The sequence below is a fragment of the Anabrus simplex genome, chromosome 1, assembly GCF_040414725.1.
Source record: "Anabrus simplex isolate iqAnaSimp1 chromosome 1, ASM4041472v1, whole genome shotgun sequence".
Taxonomy (NCBI): domain Eukaryota; kingdom Metazoa; phylum Arthropoda; class Insecta; order Orthoptera; family Tettigoniidae; genus Anabrus; species Anabrus simplex.
The window spans coordinates 1,150,447,698-1,150,473,171 of NC_090265.1; the positions used below are offsets into that span (position 1 = coordinate 1,150,447,698).

Below are 25,474 nucleotides of genomic sequence, written 5' to 3' on the forward strand. Positions count from 1 at the left end.
TTTCATGTTCTCCATAATGATGTGGTACATTCAAGAGGAAAACACTTTGTAAACACACACAAGCAGTTAAATTCCTGCTTCCCGGAGCACAATCTACAGTACTTATGAGACACATAGATCAACCTTTTGGAGTATTTGCCACAAGAAATATGCAGTGTACAGGTAGCATATACAGTTCCTTAATATGCTATAGGATGGGAGGAGGTATGTCTAAATAGCTACCAGTGTTATTATCACCCACGGAGGCCTGCTGGAAAAACGCGTACAGTTCCAACAGCTCGGCATCAGTCGGCCTGCTCTTCAAGTTCTTCATGTTCTCAGCCGCGGCATTGAATTTCTGCAATGAAGAGAGCAAATTGATGCATTACAAAGACATATAAGAAGTTTGCTGAATTGATAAATAGTTCAGGATTTAGTACGAGGGCGAATCAAAGAGTAAGTTACACTTGCAAGTTATGGCTATTTATGAAACCACCTACATCTAGGGAATGTGGCTATGAAGATATACAATGCAAGTTCACTTTTCCACATGGTCCCCAAGAGACTGTAGGCATTTCTTGAAACGGCAACCAACTTTTCGATTCCGGATACATAGAAATCACCTCCAGCGCTAAGTAGCCACCTGGAGATAGCTGCTTTCACTTCCTCATCGTTTCGGAATCGTCGTCTACCGAGATCCTTTTTCAACACATGATAATCGCATGGTGCTAAGTCTGGACTGTATGGAGTATGTTGCCATACCTTCCACTTGAATCGCTGCAGCAGTTCGGGCGTTTGGCGGGCCGTGTTAGGTGTTGCGTTATCGTGCAACAAAATCACACCGACCCTCAATTTTCCCCACTGCTTTTATTTAATTGCCTTACGCAACCGGTCCAACGTTTGAAAACACGAATCCGAGTTGACTGTCGTGCCTTTCGGCATAAATTCCACGTGCGCCACACCTTCCATGTCAAAGAACACTGTCGCTGAAGGTTGGTGGTGATGTGGTGTGCACCCATTCCATCGATGTTCTCTTTGTTTTGGGGATGAAGTGGTGGACCCACGTTTAATTACCTGTGATGATTTGCGATCACAGATAGGTCTTATGGCGACGATGGGATAGGAAAGGCCTAGGAGTGGGAAGGAACTGGCCATGGCTTTAATTAAGGCACCGGCAGCCCTGAAAATGGTTTTCTGTGGTTTCCCATTTTCACACCAGGCAAATGCTGGGGCTGTACCTTAATTAAGGCCACGGCCGCTTCCTTCCCATTCCTAGCCCTTTCCTGTCGCATCGTCGCCATAAGACCTATCTGTGTTGGTGCGACGTAAAACAACTAGCAAAAAAAATTAATTAAGGCACAGCCCCAGCATTTGCCTGGTGTGAAAATGGGAAACCACGGAAAACCATCTTGGGGGCTGCCGACAGTGGGGTTCGAACCCACTATCTCTCAGATGCAAGCTCATAGCTGCGCGCCCCAAACCGCACAGCCAATTTGTCCGGTGTGCACATCTTCATTTACATAGAACTCATCACACCACAAACCACCACAGAAACACGCAATAATGAATACATCCCTCCACTTAGAGTTGGTGTCAGGAAAGGCACACGACCGTAAAACTAGGCTGAATCTATACAAAGTGCCGTCCCCCAGATAATTGGAAAAAGCTCAGGAATAATTAAATGTCGACATTGTTCCTCGTACCATCAGCGATTTTCACTACACTGTTCAGAACAAGACCCCTCATGTTTCCTTGCTGCGGCTACAACTTCAACTGAAATGCTGTCTAACATTTGACTTTGACATTCGGGTCACAGTGGCAACTACACCACATTGCTATATCGGAATGTAAAACTTCACTCTCTTCCCAATTTTATTCAGAATAATGAGATAAAGGATGAAAGCCAGTCGTAGAAATATTCAAGCAGATGCTGTATTATGCAGCGCATAATAATAATAATAATAATAATAATAATAATAATAATAATAATAATAATAATAATGCAATAACCGTCACAACAAACGTAAAACACATCCGCTGATGTGCGTGAAATTGAAATAAATAAATAAATATCAGCTCCGTTTTATAATAATAATAATAATAATAATAATCGTCCCGTTCACCCTTCCCGTCTAGGTTCTCCTTCTCAGCTACAACCACCTTAACCATTCTCAAATAGTGTAGCATCAAAATAAATCACTTCCTTTCACATAGTTGTACTATGAAAACCTACAAATTACTGACGAATACCGAGGTAAGAGAAGCAAGGTTTATTTTTATTTCATAATGCAGTTTGTGTGAGCCAGGCACATGGGGACTTACAACATAAGTATACGATTCCTCTCTCGTGCAACGACTATCAGTGGCAGTTTCTAGCAGTTCAGCAAGCTGAAAACCCACCTATGAGTGGGATTGCAAAATACAGTGTTTCCAGGAATGTTGTAAATATTGTAGTCTCTTCATTCAGCATGTAAAAACTAACTCGTGATCTCCTCATGACAACATTTCTGCAGATGGAGGGCAGTTACGAAAATAACGTACAAATTATTATTATTATTATTATTATTATTATTATTATTATTATTATTATTATTATTATTTCGAGTATGCTAAGGATCCTATACCCATACCGTGTTAAGGCCCTTCCTGTATTACTTACGGCGAGTGCATAGTTCGAACTGAGCTGACACATAGCCCTACTGACGAACAGTCAAACGAACAAACGTTTTCTGTCACATAAATCTGGCATGCAGCTTAGTTGAGTTACATTTTGTTTCATTTCCCTTATCGCCCTGACTGCTTGTTTACATAATTCAGACACTTTCTTAAAACAAAATTTTCAGCGACTTTAGGGAGACGTATCGTTAGAAACCCTCACGACATATATAAACAACCACAAGCCAGCATATAAGATGTGGTACCACAAGAAACCATATGAATTCCTTTAAATTCTGCGCGAGCCTTGTAAACACTGTACGTAGAAACGCCGGTCAGCTGCATGGTTGTTTTCACCACTTCTTCCATGGTCCACAGCGGATTCTCATCTCGTAGGCTATTGTAAACATTCATAACAATTTGTGTAGACTTCCTACTTAATTCCCCACCCCCACTTTTATTAGCTTTAAAGTATTTCACTTGTGACTCAAGCGTCACAGCATCACCCATGGCTGGCAGCCATTATGAATATTGAGCATGCTATTGCAGGCAGTACTGCCAACAGTTCTCTTGGATCCATCTTCAACACCGTAAAAATTTTGCGAATTAAACAGCAATGGAATGAACTCGAACAAAGCTTAAAAGTTCACAATGCAATAAGATATCAAACTCATGTTAAATGATTTATTTTGCTACATACACCACCGAGAACAATAACTATAAGAGTTGGTAACGAACCCGAATAACATACACCTTGTGAAATATTTTCCATATTTTTTACAGCGCAAAAATTTTTTATTGGTCAAGTCAGCTCACCAGAATATCTAACCAAACTGAGGGAAGCTCCTGACTGCAGCAACAAACAACAAACATAGGAACTTTCACCGCTGCGGAAGCCTCTTCACTGACCAGAAGTCTGGCTAATATCAAAGGGACCGCTTAGGTCTTGAGTTGACTCTCAGTATAGAGTATAGACTGATAGAGCCAACAACAGAGCGAATAAGGTTGAGCTATGGTTTTGTGTGTGTATGTGTGCTTAAAATCTAGAAACCATTTTTAATCTTTATCTTCAGAATATGTACTGTATCTTAACAATTACTATATTTCCACCAAACGAGTTAACTGCACAGTACAGATCGTGTAACGGTAAGCGTACATTCAGGAGATGGTGGGTTCGAACCCCACTGTCGGCAGCCCAGAAGATTGTTTTCCTTTGTATCCCATTTTCATATCACGCAAATACCAGGGCTACCATAACTAAGCCCATGGCAGCTACCTTCTCAATCGTAGCCATTTCTCAGACCACTGTTGCTGGAAGTTTAAGTTTTAATGCGACTTTAAACCGCTAGTACTTTCTGAAAAACTACTGGCATAGAAAGATTTTTATTTATTTTTCGTGCTACAGAACTTCATGTGGATCTCCCTTTTGTATGTCTGTGAGTCTGAAGTGCGGAACTCTTATGTATGAATGATCATTGTGCTCAACAATCTTACATGCATTGCCGGGCTGACTGGTTCAGACGGTAGAGCGCTAGCCTGCTGACCCCAACTTGACGGGTTGGATCCCATCTCAGTCCAATGGTATTTGAAGGTATTCAAATACGCCAGCCTCATGTTGGTAGATTCAAGGGCGTGGAAAAGAACTCCTGTGGAAAAAATTCCGGCACCTCGCAATCTCCGGAAACCGTTTGTGGGACGTTAGCTAAATTTTGCAACGTGAGATAGTACGAGCGCCACTCAATGAGGGCGAACGTGTTGTTAGTAGGGCTTGCCAATTGAGAGCAAGACATCATTATCTGAAGGCTTACCTAGCAGTCACCCATACAAAGCGCTAGTCTATACAGGGTGACAGAATGAATGCGACAACGCTTAGACTCAGAATGGTGTGAAGGATGACAAATGGATCATTTTTCAAGAGGGGTGCGTGTGCGTTCCACATTTTATCAAGAAACCTCCAACAACTCAAATAACATGCATAAAATGACAAAATAAGATCGAATTATCTACGTCTAACTTGATTACAGTGCCTAAATCGCTGGTGCAGAAATTGGCGCACATGGCCAAAGATGTCATTGTCTGGGGTGTTATCAAGTTTACAGTGTACGAGACTTCTACATCATCAAAGTAGGACCTTATCGCAGGAATCCACGCAGTGACTGATATACTGACCACACAACCACAGCTCTTTGACCATGTGCATAAATCTCTGCACCACAGATGTAGACTCTGTAATCAAGTTGGAGATCGACAATCTGAAATTTTTGTAATTTAATGCACGATGCGATGGTTTTGTAGGTTAGTGGTGATTTCTTGACAACAAGTGGAATGCACACCAATCGCCATTTCCGAAGCGTTCTCAAAATCTGACGCCCCACAGTGCCTAAACTATGCATTTCCAGACAATGGTGCCCTCTTGAAAAATCAGCTTGCCTCCCCGCAGCACAACATAGTATGCGTTGTCGCATTCATTCTGAATCAGCCTGTATATTTTGGCTCCTAAATGGGTTAGTTTTTCCATGTTCTAAAGCAGACTGCAGACATATCTCTGTAATAACTTCTCTATTTTACAACTAACAAGCCAGTACATAATATTAACTTCTCAATCTTCATTTCACGGCCCTGACCTGGAGGTCGCAGGAGATTTATATTACTGAGAACACAAGTCAGAGATAAATCTGTTACACTAATGTGCTGTGGAAAACCCGTGAATCACGACATAAACACGTACCTCGTCCAAGGACATCTTTGGATTATGGAGGAACGATGTTTGTACCTGGAACACACAGAGAGGCATACCATATTCATTTCAATGTTCAGAAGGGAGAGAGCTATAAAGACATATCAGACAAAGGTGAACATTACACATATTAGGCCTAAAGGTAAAGATCATGGGGGGTGGGATTACAATAAAGAAATTACGGATTCAACAATATAATAAAGATGAAGATCACAAAGTGATTATAACAAATATATGAGGCTTTAACGGCATATTGATGATGATGCTTGCTGTTTAAAGGGACCTAACATCTAGGTCATCGGAACTAACAACATATTGAAAGTGAAGTTTACGGAGTGATTAAAAAAAGAAATGAGGGGTTCAATGACATATGTTTATTTGCTATTGGTTTAATGTTGCTCCAAAACATCGAAGGTTTTCGTTGACGGAAGGATGGGAAAGGGCTAGGATTGAGAAGGTAAATGTCGTGGCCTTAATTAAGATAAGCTCCAGCATTTGCCTTGTGTGAAAATAGGAAACCATATTCAGGGCTGCCGACGGTGGGATTCGAACCCACCACCTCCCGATTGAAAGCTCACAGTTCTGCGACCATAAAAGCACGGCCAGCTCCCTCGGTCAACAACATATTGTTATGTGAAATGCGACTGTCAGCAATATTGAAGCCCACTTCGATAGTTCCTGGATGGGATGAATGAGTCAGAATCGGGAACCAATGGCTGGCTTGCGGGCATGCGAAAACCTCTGCTTCTGTTGGCCCTTTCGTCTCTTGTCTCCGTGAAATTTTAGAAGGCGAAACTAGAACACTCGTATTCAGGCCGTAACCCGAAGATACTAGAACTTAGAAGCAGGCTCACCTCGAAGTGGTTGTGCTGTTGTTGAGTGTTGAGTAATCAGTTATGAGTCATGAGCGGGAGTTGAGTGCGTGTGTACAGCAGTCGAGCGTAGTGTGCTGAGTCAAATAACTGTGGGGCGTGCGGAACGAAGTGAGTGAAAAGTGTCAGTCAAGATTACAGAGGATCACCCCCTCAACGTAATGGCTGCCAGCCGAAGATCCGCTTCTAGGATCACGAGACTTTTGTAAATAGCCAGTAACAAGTGAAGTGTGTGTAGCCTATGTGCCGACTGGGTCATGTTCAATTAAACCAGTTCAAGGAAACAGTCAGTGTTTCATTCGGATTTACTGGAACGTAAAAGAATACTTGAGGGACAACATTCGAGTAACTCGGCTTCTCTGAAAACCATGAAAGTAGTTAGTGAGAAGTAAAACCAACAACATTACAAGCCGTCACTCGATGTTGTTGTTACTGTTGTTTGAGTCACCATTTCATAGAGTGGTTTGATGCAGTCCTCCATGCCACCCTATCCTGTGCTAACCTTTTCATTTCTACGTAACTATTGTATCCTACATCTGCTTGTCATATTCATATCTTGGCCTACACCTACCGTTCTTAATGCCTACACTTCCTTCAAAAACCAAAGGAACAAGTCCTCGGTGTCTTCAGATGTGTCCTATCATTCTATCTCTTTTTCTCGTCAAATTTATCCAAATCAGTCTCCCCTCAACAATTCGATTCCGTATCTCTTCATTCGTGATTCGATCTATCCATCTCACCTTCAGCATTCTTCTGTAACACCCATTTCAAAAGCTTCTATTCTCTTTCTTTCTGAGCTAGTTATCGTCCATGTTTCATTTCCATACAATGCCACGCTCCAGATGAGTCTTCAGAAACATCTTTCGAATTACTAATATCAATGTTTGAAGTGAGCAAATTTCTTTTCTTAAGAAAGCTCTTCCTTGCTTGTGCTAATCTGCATTTTATGTCCTCACCTCTGCCATTGTTAGTTATTTGACTACCCAAGTAACAAGATTCATCTACTTCCTTTAAAACTTCATTTCCTAATATTTCCTGCACCACCTGCTTTCGTTTGACTGCACTCCATTACTTTTGTTTTGGATTAATTTATTTTCATCTTGTAATCCTTACCGAAGACTTAGTGTAAACCATTCAGCAACTTTGAGATCTTCTGCAGTCTCAGATAAAATAACAATATCATCGGCAAATCTCAAGTTTTGATTTACTTTCCTTGGATTGTGATTCCCTTTTCAAATTCCTCTTTGATTTCCTTTACTGCCTGTTCTATGTCAACACTGAAAACGAGGGGGGAGCCTTGCCTCACTCCTTTCTGGATTGCTGCTTCTTTTACGAAGCCCTCGATTCTTATCACTGCAGACTGATGTTTATACATGTTGTAGATAATTCTTCGTTCTTGGCATCTGACCCCAATCACCTTCAGAATCTCAAATAGTTTGGTTCAATCAACATTATCGAATGCCTTTTCTAGATCTACGAACGCCATGTAGGTAGGCTTGTCCTGAATTTGATCCTCTAAGATCAGACGTAAAGTCAGGATTGCTTCACGTGTTCCTACACTTCGTCTGAAGCCAAACTGATCTCCGAACTCAGCTTCAAATTGTCTTCCCATTCTTCTGCAAATAATACATGTTAAAATTTTGCAGGCACGAGATACTAAACTAATGGTGCGGTAGTTTTCACACTTGTAAGCACCGGCTTTCTTGGGAATTGGTATAACATTCTGCCGAAAATCGCATGGCACTTCTCCTGTCTCATACATCTTACACACTAGATGGAATAACCTTGCCATGCTGGTTTCTGCTAGGATAGTCAGATAGGTGCCTTGTTCCTATTTAGGTCTCTCACAGCTCTGTCAAACTCTGACCTCAAAACTGGGTCTTCCATTTCATCAGCATCAACAGCCTCTTCTTGTTCCACAACCAAATCATCTACATTTTTACCTTGATACAACTGTTGAATATGTTCCTGCTATCTTTCTGCTTTGTCTTCTTTCCCTAGAAGTGGCTTTCCATCTGAACTCTTAATATTCATACACCTAGATTTCCTTTCTCCAAAGGTTCCCTTGATTTTCCTGTATGCAGCATCTATCTTTCCTAGGACCATACAACCTTCGACATCCTTGCACTTCTCCTTCAGCCATTCTTCCTTAGCTACCTTGCACTTTCTATCCACTTCATTCTTTAATCGCCTGTATTCTTTCCTGCCCTCTTCTTTTCTAGCATTCGTGTACTTTCAACATTCATCAATCAGGTCCAATATCTCCTGTGTTATCCATTGATTCTTAGTTGATCTTTTCTTCCTTCCTAACATTTCTTCAGCAGCCCTACCGACTTCATTTTTCATGACTATCCACTCTTCCTCTATTCTGTTTCCTTCAGCCTTTTAATTTAGTCCACGTGCAACATGTTCCTTGAAACAATCCCTCACACTCTTTTCTTTCAACTTGTCTACGTCCCACCTCCTTGCATTCCTTCCTTTCTTCAATTTCTTCAACTTCAGATGGCATTTCATGACCAACAAGTTGTGGTCAGAGTCCACGTCTCCTCCTGGGAAAGTTCTGCAATCCAACACCTGGTTTCTGAATCTCTGCCTAATCATAATGAAGTCTATTTGATACCTTCCAGTGTCTCCAGGTCTCTTCCACGTATACAGCCGTCGTCCACTCCCATTCCATAGCAACTGGTATCCCGAATTCAGGACCACTCAGCAATCGCCCATGGTTCACGAACTACGACGTGACTACAGTAACCCACACCATGAACCATGTTATAAACACATCTAATGTAAAATAGTTTTATAAATAAAGTATTAGTAACATTCATTCATTATCATTATAGACTGTTATACCTTTCAGCGCTCAGTCTGCAAGCCTCTGTGAATTTACTAAACGCCGCCACAATCCTCTATTAGCAATTAGTGATGTGGCCTCATTTAGTTCTATACCTCTAATCTTTAAATCGTTAGAAACTGAGTCTAACCATCATCGTCTTGGTCTCCCTCGAATTCTCTTACCCTCCATAACAGAGTCCATTATTCTCTTAGGTAACCTACCCTCCTCAATTCGCCTCAAATGACCCCACCACCGAAGCCAGTTTATGTGTACAGCTTCATCCATCGAGTTCAATCCTAAATTAGCCGTTATCTCCTCATTCCAAGCACCCTCCTGTCATTGTTCCCACCTGTTTGTACCAGCAATCATTCTCGCTGCGTTCACGTCTGTTACTTCTAACTTATGAAAAAGATATCCCGAGTCAACCCAGCTTTCGCTCCCGTAAAGCAAAGTTGGTCTGAAAACAGACCGATGTAAAGATAGTTTTGTCTGGGAGCTGACTTCCTTGTACAGAATACTGTTGATCACAACTGCGAGCTCACTGCATTAGCTTTACTACACCTTGATTCAATCTCACTTACTATATTACCATCCTGGGAGAACACACAACCTAAATACTTGAAATTATCGACCTGTTCTAGCTTTGTATCACCAATATGACATTCAATTCTGTTGGATTTCTTACCTACTGACATCAATTTAGTCTTCGAAAGGCTGATTTTCATACCATACTAACTGCACCTATTTTCAAGTTCCAAGAAATTAGACTGCAGGCTTTCGGCACAATCTGTCATTAAGACCACGTTGTCAGCATAGGCCAGACTGCTTACTACATTTCCACCTAACTGAATCCCTCCCTGCCATTTTATACCTTTCAGAAGATGATCCATGTACACTACGAACAGCAAAGGTGAAAGATTACAGCCTTGTCTAACCCCTGTAAGTACCCTGAACCAAGAACTCATTCTTCCGTCAATTCTCACTGAAGCCCAATTGTCAACATAAATGCCTTTGATTGATTTTAATAATCTACCTTTAATTCCATAGTCCTCCAGTATGGCGAACATATCTTCCCTCGGTACCCTGTCATATGCTTTCTCTAGATCTACGAAACATAAACACAACTGCCAATTCCTCTCGTAGCATTTTTCAGTTACCTGGCGCATACTGAAAATCTGATACTGACAGCCCCTCTGTGGTCTGAAACTACACTGGTTTTCATCCAACTTCCTCTCAACTACTGATCGCACCCTCCCTTCCAAGATATCAGTGAATACTTTGCCTGGTATACGTAGGTGGTTTGAAAAGTTCTCAGAACGTACTAGAATTAAGTATCTTAAGTCGGTGGAACTGCTTTTATTTTTCAACATAGTCTCCCTGTAGACTAATGCATTTGGTCCAGCGATGTTCCAATGCCTTGATCCCATCTCAAAAACGAGGTTCCTCCAGGCCTGCAAAATACCTCTCCAATTCGGCTGTCAGTTCTTCCCTTGTAGAAAATCTCCGTCCACCGCGGTAAATTTTTGGGGAATAGATGAAAGTCTGATTGTGCCAAATCAGGTGAATAAGGTGGATGTGGCAACAATTTATACCCCAGTTCATGAAGTTTTGCCATGGCAATAACACTTGTGTGCGGCGGAGCGTTGTCCTGATGAAAGATGACCTTTTTCCTTGCCAAACCAGGCCTTGTTTCGCGTATCTTTTCCTGTAGTTGGTCTAGGAGGTTTGCATAGTATTGCCCCGTAATTGTTTGGCCAGTAGGAAGATAATCTATCAGCAGAATGCCTTTTGCATCCCAGAAAACTGAGGCAAGACCTTTCCGGCTGAACGCACTGCCTTTGCTTTCTTTGGTGGTGGTGAATCAACATGTTTCCACTGCTTTAACTGCTGTTTTGTCTCTGGGGTATAGTAGTGGACACAAAGTTTCATCTGCAGGCACAAACCGGCGCAAAAAATCTTGTTGGTTGCACTGAAAACGGGCCAGACTGTTCGGACATTTCCAATCTGGTGCGTTTATTGTCCAATGTCAAGAATCGCGGCACCCATCTTGCGGATAATTTTTTCATACCCAATTCTTCGGTTAAAATATAATATACCCATTCAGAAGACATCCCTACAGCTTCAGCAATCTCCCACACTTTCAGTCGACGATCCTCCATGAACATTTTATGCACTTTTGCGATAAATTCTGGGGTTGTAACACTTTTTGGCCATCCACTATGCGGATCATCATCCAAGCTGTCCCGACCAAATTTAAACTCGCTGGTCCACTTGGCAACAGTTGAAAATGAAGGAGCAGAGTCCCTCGGTGTGTTCTGAAAGTCAGCATTAATTTCCTTTGCTTTCATACCTTTCTTTACAAAGTATTTAATCACTGCTCGAATCTCAGTTTTTTCCATTGTCACAAATCACTACGTGGGAACAACAACAAAGAGTCGTCACTACCACACTCCTGCAGCTAGAGCACTGATGCTGCCACGTGTTCACTCACAAAGGATGTGTGATTATTGCACGGGAACCTCGTTGCTCTAGCACTGACATCTAGTGGTGATTCCGAGAACTTTTCAAACCGTCCTAGTACTAATCAATGAGATACCTGGATAGTTGTTGCAATCCTTCCTGTTCCCTTGCTTATAGATAGGTGCAATTACTGCTTTTGTCCAATCTGAAGGTACCTTACCAATACTCCACGCTAATGTTACTACTCTATGAAGCCATTTCATCCCTGCCTTTCCACTATACTTCACCATTTCAGGTCTAATTTCATCTATTCCTGCTGCTTTATGACAATGGAGTTTATTTACCATCCTTTCCACTTCCTCAAGCGTAATTTCACCAACATCATTTTCCTCCTTCCCATGAGCTTGGCTGTTCGCAACACCACCAGGAAGATTTCCTTTTACATTGAGAAGTTCAAAATATTCCCTCCACCTCTCCAGTGATTCCCTGGGATCTATTATGAGTTCACCTGAATTACTCAAAACACTGTTCATTTCCTTTTTCCCTCCCTTCCTAAGATTCTTTATTACAGTCCAGAAAGGTTTCTCTGCTGCTTGACCTAGCCGTTCCAGGTTATTAGGTACCAAAATCTTCCCACGACTTCTTTTTGGATTCAACAACTATTTGTTTTGCTCTGTTTCTTTCATCTATGTACAAATCCCTGTCTGCCTCGGCCCTTGTTTGGAGCCATTTCTGACAAGCCTTCTTTTTACGTTTACAAGCTGCTCTCACTTCATCATTCCACCAAGATGTTCGCCTTTTCCCATCTTTACACACAGTTGTTCCTAGGCATTCCCTTGCTGTTTCTACTACAGCATCCCTGTATGCCACCCTTTCTCGTTCTATATCCTGAACCTGCTTACTGTCTACTGTTCGAAACTTCTCATTAATCATATCCATGTACTTCTGACTATCTTCCTTGTCCTCGAGATTTTCTAACTTTATTCGTTTGCAGACAGATTTCACTTTCTCTACCCCAGGCCTAGAGATACTTAGTTCACTACAGAAAAGATAGTGGTCTGTATGATAAAAAAAATCCCCAGAAAACTCGTACATTCCTAACAGATTTCCTGAATTCGAAGTCGGTTAAGATATAGTCTATTATGGATCTGGTACCCCTAGCCTCCCATGTGTAGTGGTGAATAGCCTTATGCTTGAAGAATGTATTCGTAACTGCTAAACCCATACTAGCACAGAGGTCCAGCAAACGCTTCCCATTCCCATTAGCTTCCATATCTTCCCCACATTTACCAATCACCCTTTTGTATCCTTCAGTTCTATTTCCAACTCTCGCAATGAAATCACCCATTATTCTATCCTTGCTGTTGACTCTGACCACGATGTCACTCAATGCTTCATAAAACTTATCAACTTCATCCTCATCTGCACCCTCACATGGTGAATACACTGAGACAATTCTCATCCTAATTCCTCCAACTGACAAATCTACCCACATCATTAGCTCATTTACGTGCCCAACAGAAACTATGTTGCATGCAATGGTATTCCTGATAAACAGCCCTACCCCAGACTCTGCCCTTCCCTTTCTAACACCTGTTGAGTACACTTTATAATCTCCTATCTCTTCCTCGTTATCCCCCCTTACCCGAATATCACTTACTCCTAGCACATCCAGATGCATCCTCTTTGCTGACTCAGCCAGTTCTACTTTCTTTCTTCCATAAGCCCCATTTATATTGATAGCTTCCCATCGAATTCTATTTCGTTCACCAAGTTGTTTCCAAGGAGTCCCTTACCTATCAAATGGGAGTGGGACTCCGTTACTCCTATAGGTCCAAGGCTTGCTTAAAATGTCCTGAGCACGGTAAATTCATGAAGCAGGATGCTACCCTACTTGCACATAGTCCAAGTGAGGATCTCTCCTCTAACGGGTTATGGACCACCGGTGGATTGTATAGTCCTAGCCGCCTGAGGACAAGGAGGGCCATGACTCAGAATATGTCCGAGATGCCCACTCCCATTCCATAGCAACTGGTATCCTGACTCTCAGGACCACTTACTCGGCCACTCAGCGTTGCCCATGGAATTTGAATGTTCAATGCCCACATCTGGACCAAATCCTGAAATTCTGTAAGCCTAACTGTCAGTTATGATACAACTGAGTATTTTGGTCAACCATGCATTTGCTGACATTGAACTTGTCCAAATCTTGCAAATATGTGTACTAGGCACGTTTTTCTTATATCAAGATAAATGTTCACATACATTCATGGCCTTCAACACTTCATGTGCAAGCATGTGAATGAACTAAAGGCTTCCATCACCTCCCACAACCTTACCACCAAATAGTGTTGGCTACCACGTGTATGATTCAAAGCAGTGTATTGATTCATTCAACTGCGAGTGAATCCAATCACAGCAATGGCAAGCTCACGGCACACAATTTAGCCGACTATCAGCGGACAGTGCTGAGTAGCGCACTCACGTATCAGTGAAAGACAGCACATATACAGTTCATTATCGGAACACTAGACATTCGCAGGCAGCCAAACTTGCGCTGTGGGAGAGAAATACAGAGTCATAGCTTGCTGGAAGAATCGTATGCTATAAATGATTCTCGCTCTCAGCTCATTCAAAAATAAATACCCACTTGGATTCACTGTCTTCTTACAGGGAGGTTTAAATAATAGTTGGATTTATTTGCAGTGTTAAAATTATAGTCAAAACATAATTTCAAAATAGCTAGTAAGTTTATTGGTTTAATAAATCTTAGTATTATAACTTAATTAACATTCAACAATTAGGCTCTCTAGCCTACACTATGTGTCCTGCTCATGACCACTATCTGTTTTATATTGGGAAGAACCGCTCAGTATTCTCTCAGTTCGTATGATGCATCACTGCACAAGACTTCAATCACTGAATCACAAGATCACCGGTGTACTTGGGCAGTGAGTAAGTGAGCCAACTGATGCAATAACTAAAAAGATGTTGAATCAGAAAACCATGAATACAGTGAAATTTGCAAATTCTTTGAAATCACACTTGGGCAGTGAGTAAGTGAGCCAAGTAATACAATAACTAAAATTATGTTGAATCAGAAAACCATGAATACAGTGAAATTTGCAAATTCTTTGAAATCATTTAAGGAAAGACTATACAAACAATAGGTAATCTGCCACCTGAGCAACAGCCCTAAATGCAGATCACACTGTCTTAATTTCATCATCACGGTGTGCAGGTCGCCTACGGGTGTCAAATCAAAAGACCAGCAACTGGCGAGCCGAACTTGTCCTCTGACACTCCCGGCACAAAGCCATACGCCATTTCATTTTCCTGATGACTGTGTGACTAGATATTTTTTCATCTAATTATATATACTTATTTAATGGAGTTGTCACTGTGGGGAAAGGCTTTGTAACATCATAACTTGATGCGAAGAAGTGGCTGCAGGAGAAACTTGAATTTGAAAGCTAGATGACGTATAGGAAGCAGTTCAACTTTTTCTTCAAATTTGGAGTTAAGTTTTGAACAGTTTGCAATTGACACTAAGTAATTAGCAAATGTATACACTACACAGATGTAATAGGAACGGTGACTTTAGTGTGCAGTGAATCGAATCACTGTATCAATTCACTAAGGCGAGCGGAATCAAATGAACTTGAATCAGTAAAATGAATAGAATATCCCATCACTGCCACCAAGACTAGTTCATACTCTCAGCTCATCCACCTAGTTCAATTTCTAACTTAGCCTTTGTTTATTCAGAATGCACCCTCTCCCATTATCCCTGCCGGTTAGGAACGGCAGTCACTCTCAGTCTCATGTTTCGTTACTACCAGATTGCGAATTCGAGACCTTAGGACAACCTAACACTCCAATACAGCAAAGAACAGTTTTGTCTGCAAACTCGCTGCATTAACTTTATGATTTAATTTCTCCTATTATACAATCCTGTGAGAACACCTATCATAAGTACCATACATTAAATACTCCACCTATTCCAATTTTATATTCACAACTTTATGTTCAATCTTAGGTTTCCCCCCCAATAAATATCACTTGCATCTTGGAAATGCAGAGTTTTGAATCACACTTTCTTCAAATTCCAAAATATTTGGAGTTCATGTTTTGAACACAATTTGTTACTGAAACTAAGTAATCAGCAAATGCCAAACTGCTTAAGGCTACATTTTCACCCAGCTCAATCACACTTCACCATGCTGTGTAAGTATCCCACCCCATAGCTAAATGGTTTGCCTGCTGCCATTTCTTGATGGATACAGTACTTTTGTATCCATCCCTTGGCACAGGCCAGAGTAAAGTGTAGCTTTCACCGAAGTCCCAGTCTCATCCATGGCTGTGACAATATGGAAGCTGCTGGGGTATGGGTGGCGCTGAGTATTGACATTCAGAGCACGACTAGTGCATCTGAGTGTTATGAAAGGTGTTGCTCATAGGGTCAGTCGTGCTGCAATAGCACCTTCTGACCCAGTGAGGAAAGCAATGGCAAACTACCTCACTCCTCGTCTTGCCTAGTACGCCTCATTTTGGTGCTGCCATTGGTTTTTGCGGTTTCCTTATAACCGCATAACCTTTGGTGGTGCTATTTGAGGATCCAGCCAGCCTCTGGGCTGATGACCTAACAGACAGACAGCTAAATGGTTAGGGTGCTGGCCTTTGGTCCAGCCAGGTCGGGGACTTTAACCTTAATTGGTTAATTTGTCTGGCTCAGGTGCTGGGTACCTACGTGTGCCTCTCAAGCAGTAGAAATCATCCTATATAGCCCCATCCTCGCAGACATGCAGGTCACTTATAGGCCGTCTTCTAGAAAAAGACCTGCACCAGGCCTCACCGAAGGCCATACCCTATTGTTATGCTGTAAGTTTTAAGCACAATAAAGCTATAAGTTTTAAGCACAATAAATTTAAACGATTATAGTTTTACCTAAATCTTGTACAGACTGACAACATGTTTCACCAATTCCCACTGCAACCTGGCTGTAGACATAAATGCCCTTGATTGAACATAATCACTGGTCCTATAAACTGTTGGTAAATCTAATATCTGTTCCCTTGGTATGCCTTCATACTGTACAGTATATGCTTCTCTTAGGTCTATGACACATCTGTCTATTTATTTCCCCCAGAAGTTTTCAGCAACTTGGCACATACTAAAAATCTAGCCTTCACAACAGTGGTCTGAAACAGCACTATATTTCAAACATCCTATACTCCACCAATTTCCTCAAATATCTTAATACTTTGCCTGGTAAGTTACTGTTCACTGAATAAATGATGCTTGTTTAAAGGGACCTAACATCTCGGTCATTGGCCCCTAATGGTACGAAATGAGACGAAATGTAATGACAATTTAAAAGTCCAAAATCATCCACTGATCAGAATTCAAAACGTGATGAAGAATGAATGGGTGAATATGAATTTAAAACCATCAGTGGGTCCGACCCACAATGCCCCACATTCCCAGAAACTATTGTAAAACAATAGTATTACTGACCAAGGGACTGCTTCTAAAGCACAATCCTGAAACGATGATGCTTGTTGTCTAAAGGGGTCCCAAATCCAGTTCATCAGCCCCTCATAATGTTACTTAAAGTAGAACCATGGTATTTGTCATGTTGCGGTACTAATCAAAAGTAGCGTAGACTCGCAGTATTCCCCACATTATGGTACTACTCACAGACAATGCAATATGCACACGTAACTCAGATCTATGACATTTCTCACATTGCGGTGCCACTTACAGGCAACGCAAACCTATGGTGTTCTTCACATAGGTGTATTAATCACAGGGACTCCTACTATCCCATGGTGTTCCTCACATAGTGGGTACAAATCATAGGCAATGCTGTCCCACTGTGTCACTCATATAGTGGTACTAATAACAGGCAATGCCCAGACCCATGGTGTTTCTCACATTATGGTATTAATTACAGGCAACGTAAGCCCGTGGTGTTCACATAGTGCTACTAATCATGGATACAGTAAATCCCATCCTGATTCACACTCTGTTGCTACTAATCACAAACCTATTTTTTACCTAACATAGTGATATTACTCGCAAGTAAAGGTGACCCATAGTGTTCCCCACGTGATTGTACTGATTACAAGTAGTCTCATGGTTCTAATTCGATCATCCCTTGGTCGCCCCTTACAACAGGGGATACCGTGGGTGTATTCTTCGTCTGCATCCCCCACCCACAGGGGGTCACTGAATAAAGAAATCCTCATTAGAATATGTTTACACTGCAGCGTCCGTATCCAGGTAAACAACGGCGCCATACATTAACTATAGAAGAGGACTACATTAATCGAGTCTATGGACTATATTTATGCCAAAGATTATTTTCTTCATTAAAAGAATGCAGACATTTTAAGGTAGCCAACTTCAATCCATTAGGCTAGACGTTAGAGAAATGTAAACTAGGAGAAAAATTAACAGGGCAACAGTTCACATCCTGGGCAAGGAGTGATCGTTGTAATTTACTGCTGCTTCTTTAACATTACTGAGGACTGCCCAAGCTTTACATCCCAGCATTTACAATTTCTCAAATAGCCAATGAGCTAGTCAACTGATCGGAAGTTGTTTCAAGGCTTGTGCAGGGTTGCCAATATGGTCATTTTCCCCACTAGATCTGGTGCTTTGAAAACCTGCTTGGTGACAAACTGTATTGTTCAGTAACATACTGCTTTTCTAGTAATCAATCAGTGTTTCAATTAAATGTTAATATTTTTAGCTGAGAATTAAAAGTTCTGCTTGATTAGGCCTGTTAGCCATATGTTTACTATAATTTACAGTAGACTATGTGCACCACACCCCCATCATCTGGGCTTTCTGGCCTTGGCTTAAGTTTTATTATTTTTACTTCCCCACTCACCAGAATATGTTTTCAGAGCTGCCGGATGCCTAGCCAAAGATTGACATTGATTTGAAGTTTTTCTATTCCTTAATAAATGGGATACTGTTAAATAGCATTAGGAACAGAATTTTTCTGTTACCGGTAAGTAAAAATGAATCGCATTTATGGAGAGTTAAAGACAGATGTGCAAAATCTACAATACATTGCATTCATCACTCATTACAGTTAGCAGTTTCACATACATTGGAGTATTTGGCGAGGAATTTAGGATTGTTTCAATTGGTTCTCACAATCTAGACTACTGCAGTTACCGGTAGCATACAAATAACTAATATGAGACAATAAGTGAAGGAGGCTCTCCTTTGGAAGCAGTACAGTTAATTCAAACTCTGTGGCTGCCCATCAAAGTATAGTGAAGCAATGGACTAAGCTAAAAAATCTTTGAAAATGCATGTCTTAAAAAACTGTTATACAACTGATAATTTATACTCAATGAATAAGGAAAATCAGATTTGTACAGTTACTAGTTGACCATATCCAACAATTTAGGTACAGATTGCATGACAATATACTATACTTTTCACCAGAGAATTGTTTACGGCCGATTAAAATGCAAATTACCGATATGATAAAACTCTTTCATGCATACAATATGACTGCGGATAAAGAAAAGCCATGTAGAAATCTACATCATATCTAGTGGCCTGCAATAATAACGAGTTTTTTTCACACTGCAAAGTACTTTGGTAGGTAGCCTACAGGCTATGCAAAAGGTAGAATCATCAGTTTCAGTAGCCACGACAGCTAAAATCAAATACCTGTTTAAACTAGAGGTGGGGACGGAGCGAGTGATACTGATGAGTAATCCGGTTGTAGCGGTAGAGCGCACCACCGATCCCCTCCGCTTACAACTGCGAGTACTCGCGGAGGACCTGAGCACAGTGTAGCGCACAACACACGTACGAAAGTACCTGTATTCAATCTGTGTGTTTCGAATGTACATATATATTTCCTACACTTGTTATGTTTTGTAGATAATGTAAAGTCTGTTAGATTATATTTGTGGTGTTAGTGTGATATTTAAACATATTCGTAGGTAGTAGTTATATTTTTAAAACATTTAAAGGAATTTAAAGAAATTTTTACAGAACGTTGTTCCACAAATGCCACGAAAACCGTCGGATACCTGGCAGTTTTTTGACATCACTGATAATAGGAAACACGCAAAATGCAAATTTTGTGGCCGCACATACGTGACGGGTGGTGGCACATCAAATATAATATAATATAATATAATATAATATAATATAATATAATATAATATAATATAATATAATATAATATAATATAATATAATATAATATAATATAATATAATATATAATGATATAATAACTGTATTTATAGAAGCATTCTACTGATAGCTGTTTGGCATTGGGACGTATAGTAGTAGGTATGTTGTCAGATATGTTTTGTAATCACATTTGCAAAGAAGGACATTCCAGTCAACGTTCATTTACGAAATTACTTTTGTCATCCTGTAGATGAAATTATGTCAGTGTTTTTCATTATATTCTGATAAGATTCTTTATATTCAGGTTATTCTTCTCATTAACAGTGTACCGTATCACATGAACTTACGAAATAATTGTTAATACATTACTTTTCTGTTAACTTCCAATCCCATTGTATACAAACCCTTTCTGTAGGTATGCGCCATACTTTGTTTCACTATTCGAATAATTTAACTATATGAGTTACTAACATTTATTCCACATACTACCTCCTACTCCCTAGCAGTTACGTATATAACAATTATAGTGAATATATATGCAGTTATTTACAGTTGTTACGTTGTGAGAGAAGGGTATTAATAGGGGGATGCAATACCTTCCCAGTGCCATGCCTATAACGTGTTTAAACGTCCCGCGTCAGAACATTCACTCGGTACTACCGGGTGATGACGTCACAATAACTGCTCCACTCCGACCCCAGCACTAAAGTCCGTTTTGGTTGAAAGCGTCCTGCGCGAGAAATGGTTGCGCATACAGTGGTGGGAGCTATCGTCCCCCCACTCCTACAGCAGATCCAGTCGCCAGGCTAGCGCTGAAGTGAAAACGTCTCTCAAGCGGCGCGTGTTGTTACGTGCGGACTAAGTTGAAATTACTGAAGTGACGAGCATGGCTTCTAGGTCCTCTTCTAAATCTGGGAGACCACTGCGAGGCTAGGCACGTGAAAGTGTTTATACCATGAGTGAACATATGAAACATATCATCCAGATCTCAATCACACTGAGTCGGTTTGGGGAGATATCAAAGGAGAGGTCCGTGATAAGAATATATCTCACCGGGCGAGTTGGCCGTGCGCGTAGAGGCGCGTGGCTGTGAGCTTGCATCCGGGATATAATAGGTTCGAATCCCACTATCGGCAGCCCTGAAGATGGTTTTCCGTGGTTTCCTATTTTCACACCAGGCAAATGCTGGGGCTGTACCTTAATTAAGGCTACGGCCGCTTCCTTCCAACTCCTAGGCCTTTCCTATCCCATCGTCGCCATAAGACCTATCTGTGTCGGTGCGACGTAAAGCCCCTAGCAAAGAAAAAAAGAATATATCTCAATTAAAAGTAATACAGCATAATTAGTTTTTTAGCATAAAAATGTGTGCCATAGCATCTCTAATGCCTTCACTGTTCATAAATGAGGCGCTCCTATTCCCAATATAAATAAAAATGCTTATTCTGTACGAAATATTTATCTGTCTTATAGATCTCTCGTGACTTGACAGCAGACACACTCGACAAAAAGGAAGCTCTTTGCGGATATTGCTTGCACAGTATTCGCAAGACAAACGGAAAAAATGTTGCGACCACGTAAAAGACACTGAGCAGGAATACTGGGAGCGTGACAACACCATGCATAAGGAATTAGAATTAGACCAGTCCGACATCAACCTCGGTGAAACTTCAGATGACACTGATTCAGACGAGAGTGAAGATTATTCTGAATAATTTGTAAATAAGATCCCTGAACTCCGAATATTAAACAAACGTGATCATAGAACACGTAAAAAGTCCGATAATATTTTTGCTCTGATTTTATGAGAGAGATTTATATTGTCTATTGTTCCGGAGCATTTCGTTGCTGTTTTCGTTGTTGTTTTTGTTGCTGCTGTTGCTGTAGGAGACCTGTTCTCTCAGTCATAACAATAGCAGGTTATTTAAGAGTATTATATATTATTATATTTCTTCTGATGGACAAGAAAAGTAGACATTGTTAATGTTATTATGAAAGTAGCTGAAGTATTTCTACTAATGCTTCTTCTCTGCATTTTACCAACAAATTTGCATTAATTAATCTCTTTTATACGTATTTCACTAGAAATCACGTTAAGTAGATTATATCTCCAGGCTGTCAGTGGAAACAACTTCCTCCTATTCGTTAGGCGATTGATGAACTGATAGCGCGTACCGATGCGCCTTTCCTTGGTATACAGTACAGTACAGTTTCAAACGAACTTCCTTTATTCGCAGTATTACCATTTGCAAGTTACTGTCTTATGTTCAATTGATTTTCTACCAAATGGTTCAAACCTTTCAATTTTATATAACAGATTTCATATTCGTAAGAATGTATAAGAATAAATTAAAGGCTACAGAGTGCCAAAATATTGACCTCCACTTTTACTATACACTGAGATTTATTTCACGTTGTGTCGAAAGCATCATCCGATATGAATTCTTTTAGGCATGACCCTCTGATTTCTTGACGTCACCAACATTTACGACGAAAGTTACAAAGTATTTCCGTACTGGAATAGAACTGAAATTTTAGAATGTTATGCTCAAAGGCCTGTGTAGTTAATTGACAAGGTTTTAAGGCAGACAATCGAAATATAAGACCCGATTTGTACAATATACGGTACTATTTTATTTTCAGTAGTTTATCATATTAAGTAATTCCTACACCTTTGAGTTAGTGTGATGTATGTACACCGATGAGCCATTGCATAATGACCACCCCGACCCGGGAACGTATCCCGCCTAAGCTTTCCACACTATTTCAGTCAGTTCCCAGGGCTACGTCCGCTGCCTGAACTCGACTGTGTCAGCTGGAGGAAAGGTTCAAGTTCTTCCCCCACCACCAGCGCGAACGCTCCCATAGTTCCTCGCACACGAGGCTAGGCCACACCTCCGGTCGTCCAGAAAGACGCTTACTACGAAGATGGACTATAGTTTAAACTACGAAGAACAAGTCATACCTTGGTAACCGGTATTTGTTAGCACTCTGCTCACAATCACACCGTCGTAGTTGTCGTAGTTACTAAACTCATACGCCTTCGTCTCACCACAGACCGCCCGCCAAACTGTACATCTACTATAAAAAAATACAAGCGTCTCGGTATACAAGGTCGCCACCGGGCAAACAATTTTCGTACTTAATTTTCCCCTAAAAAGGTACTAGATTATAGAAAAAAGTACTAAATCATTTATTTACAACGGAGTAGGATTATTCATAAAGGCAGTACGTTATAGAAAGCAAAGTATACTTATAGGTGGGCCGGCACAAGGCTGCACTTGACAGTTGTAAGTCATGTTGGCACCACTACAAGAATGAAATGAAAAACGTCACCCGTCAGTCAAAATCAGCAATCCACTACTTTTTATGTCAGATACAGTTACGCATTTTATTCATGTTAATTCGTATTTAATTCCGTATAGTGTTCATAATCTTCTATTTTCTTAAGCAAATATGAGCATTTAAAAGATATTATAAGGTTTAAGCGAGCTACAAAATAAATACGAACTATTTTCAGTTGATTGTTGTTGGCAATGTAGGTAGTATAGTGGTGCCATCTATAAGTAGCTTGACTACTGTATTGAAGTGTAGCCGTTTTGTCTGTCGCCGCTAGCTAGCACGTGGTCGGGTGTGATTCGCGCGTTTATGAAAGTTTTGTTTTCATTGTGAGATAATTGTGAACTTTTATTTTAACGAATGCAGTGCGTTGTCTCGGAAATGACAACATAATCATGAAGCGCGAAGTGATAATCCTTTGAGCCGCGGAGTGTCCCTTAATAGTCAGGCATTAGAATTAGTGCGGAGAACTCGTAAGTTTTACGAGAGGGATACGAAATTCGTACGCTTGTATAGCCGTCTCTCCGTTCCTGTAGATCATGTTGTGGATCGCATATCTCAAACATTAGGGCTTTCAAATCGTACTGTCATTCAGACAGGTGTTCGCCTCCAAGAACAGAAGGAAAAAGTGACTGGGGTACATAGCAGTAGCAAAAACGGGGCTGATAGTAGGGACTTGTTTCACAGCACTCCGGGAAAGAAACGAATTAAGCTATCTCCTGTAACAGGAATTAATTCTTTCCAGGCTGATGCAATACGAAGACACAAGTACGATTTTTACAGCTCTAAGTCCCTTCTGTCATTGTTATGGACAATGCACGTTACCACTCCGTAATAATGAACAAGACCCCTTCTTCGAGCGCCCATAAAGAACTGTAAGTGGAATGGCTGCAGTAAAGAAATATCCCAGCGCATATGTGTATGACTAAATTAGTCGACACCGGGCGAGTTGGCCGTGCGGTTAGGGGCGCGCAGCTGTGAGTTCGCATCCGGGAGATAGTGGGTTCGAATTCCACTGTCGGCAGCCCTGAATATGGTTTTCCGTGGTTTCCCATTTTCACTCCAGGCAAATGTTGGGGGTGTACCTTAATTAAGGCAACGGTCGCTTCCTTCCCATTCCTAGGCCTGTCCAGTCCCATCTTCGCTATAAAACCTATCTGTGTAAAGCAAATAGCAAAAAGAAAGAAATAGTCGACGAGGTAGCGAAGGAACAAGGGCACGAGGTTATTAGGTTGCCGCCGTACCACTGTCACTTAAACCTCATTGAGTTAGTACGGTCTGGGGTTAAGTAAAACATTACGTACGCACTTATAACAAGTGCTTCACAGTTACTGAAATGGAAGGACTGCTCCGGGAGAGTATTGCTCGAATGGATGCGGCTTTGTGCAGGAAGAAATTTAGCCATGTCGCAGCATTCATTAATTCAGCAATGGCAATACATGGCATCATCAGTGACTCTCAGGAGTTGATGATCTGCCTAGACGATGATGAGTTGATGACAATGACAACGAAGGCGACGGTAGTGATGGCAGTGAACTGGAGGGTATTGAGCTCCTGCCTTTGTGAATCAGGTATGAAAATAAGGTTTCTGAATTTTCGTAAATTTTATAGATTTTACTTGAAACATTTTGTGTTAGCACCGGTGTATATTATTCCAAAATTTATTGGTGTATTTGAAGTGAGATCCTTGTCGGCCGATTTCTTCCGTGTTTTCTAACATCGCGATAATAAGAACTTCGTAGTATATTTATCTCGTATAATTTTTTGTGGTGAATAATCGGTGAGTTGAAAGTAATTTTTGTAGGCAGATTTCATTTGTATTGTGTATCATCGCGATGACATTAAAAACATTTCTCCCATGTCTTTAAAAACCCATGTGTCGTGCAATATGCTGCTGTTACGGCGGCAACATAGCTTCGTGCGCCATTGCAGTGTGACCAATATTGTGCGCAGCTGTCATGTGCAACCTTACGCCGGCCTAGCTATATCGATAATACACATTTATAAAATGAAGAACAGAACTTACCAGTTTTGATATTTACATTTTGCTCTTCTCTTAATTCTTGGAAAACATTGCCAAAGCAATAAAATGTTTTGAAATATGAACATTATGGACATACAAATGTTTTGTCCGAAGGAGCGTATTCAACTTACAGGATTGGAGTTTGTTTCTCAATTTTGTCTTATTCATTGGTAGTAACAGTAGAAACAAAAACCCGTTCTGTTGCAGCAGAACACTGCCTTCACAAACTTCGTCAAATTTGGGAAGATGTAGTCGCCTACAGGATTTTTAATTTCAAAAACAGAGTTCCAAAATTTCATAGTTTTCTTTCAGCGATTCTGTGGACTTCTTTGTTAAGAAGGAAGGCAGTGTCCACTCAGTTATATGTAACTTAAAAGCTTTTCAGTCTGCTGAACACACAAGTTAA

General features: G+C 40.8%; 1 protein-coding gene across 2 annotated transcripts in view; it reads right to left on the reverse strand.

Annotated features, from left to right (window-relative positions):
• LOC137501502 (acyl-CoA-binding protein homolog 1-like) overlaps positions 1–22,805 on the reverse strand; it is a 34,235-nt gene extending 11,430 nt beyond the window's left edge. The window contains exons 1-3 of one of the 2 annotated variants that reach the window (XM_068228550.1): positions 22,672–22,805; positions 5,363–5,407; positions 223–337 (exon numbers count right to left, since the gene is read on the reverse strand). In XM_068228550.1, the coding sequence (XP_068084651.1) occupies positions 223–337; positions 5,363–5,377 (130 nt within the window). In that variant the 5' untranslated portion in view covers positions 5,378–5,407; positions 22,672–22,805. The remainder of the gene's footprint in view (positions 1–222; positions 338–5,362; positions 5,408–22,671) is intronic. The other variant, XM_068228553.1, reaches the window with a different exon arrangement.
• Positions 22,806–25,474: the final 2,669 nt, after the last annotated feature.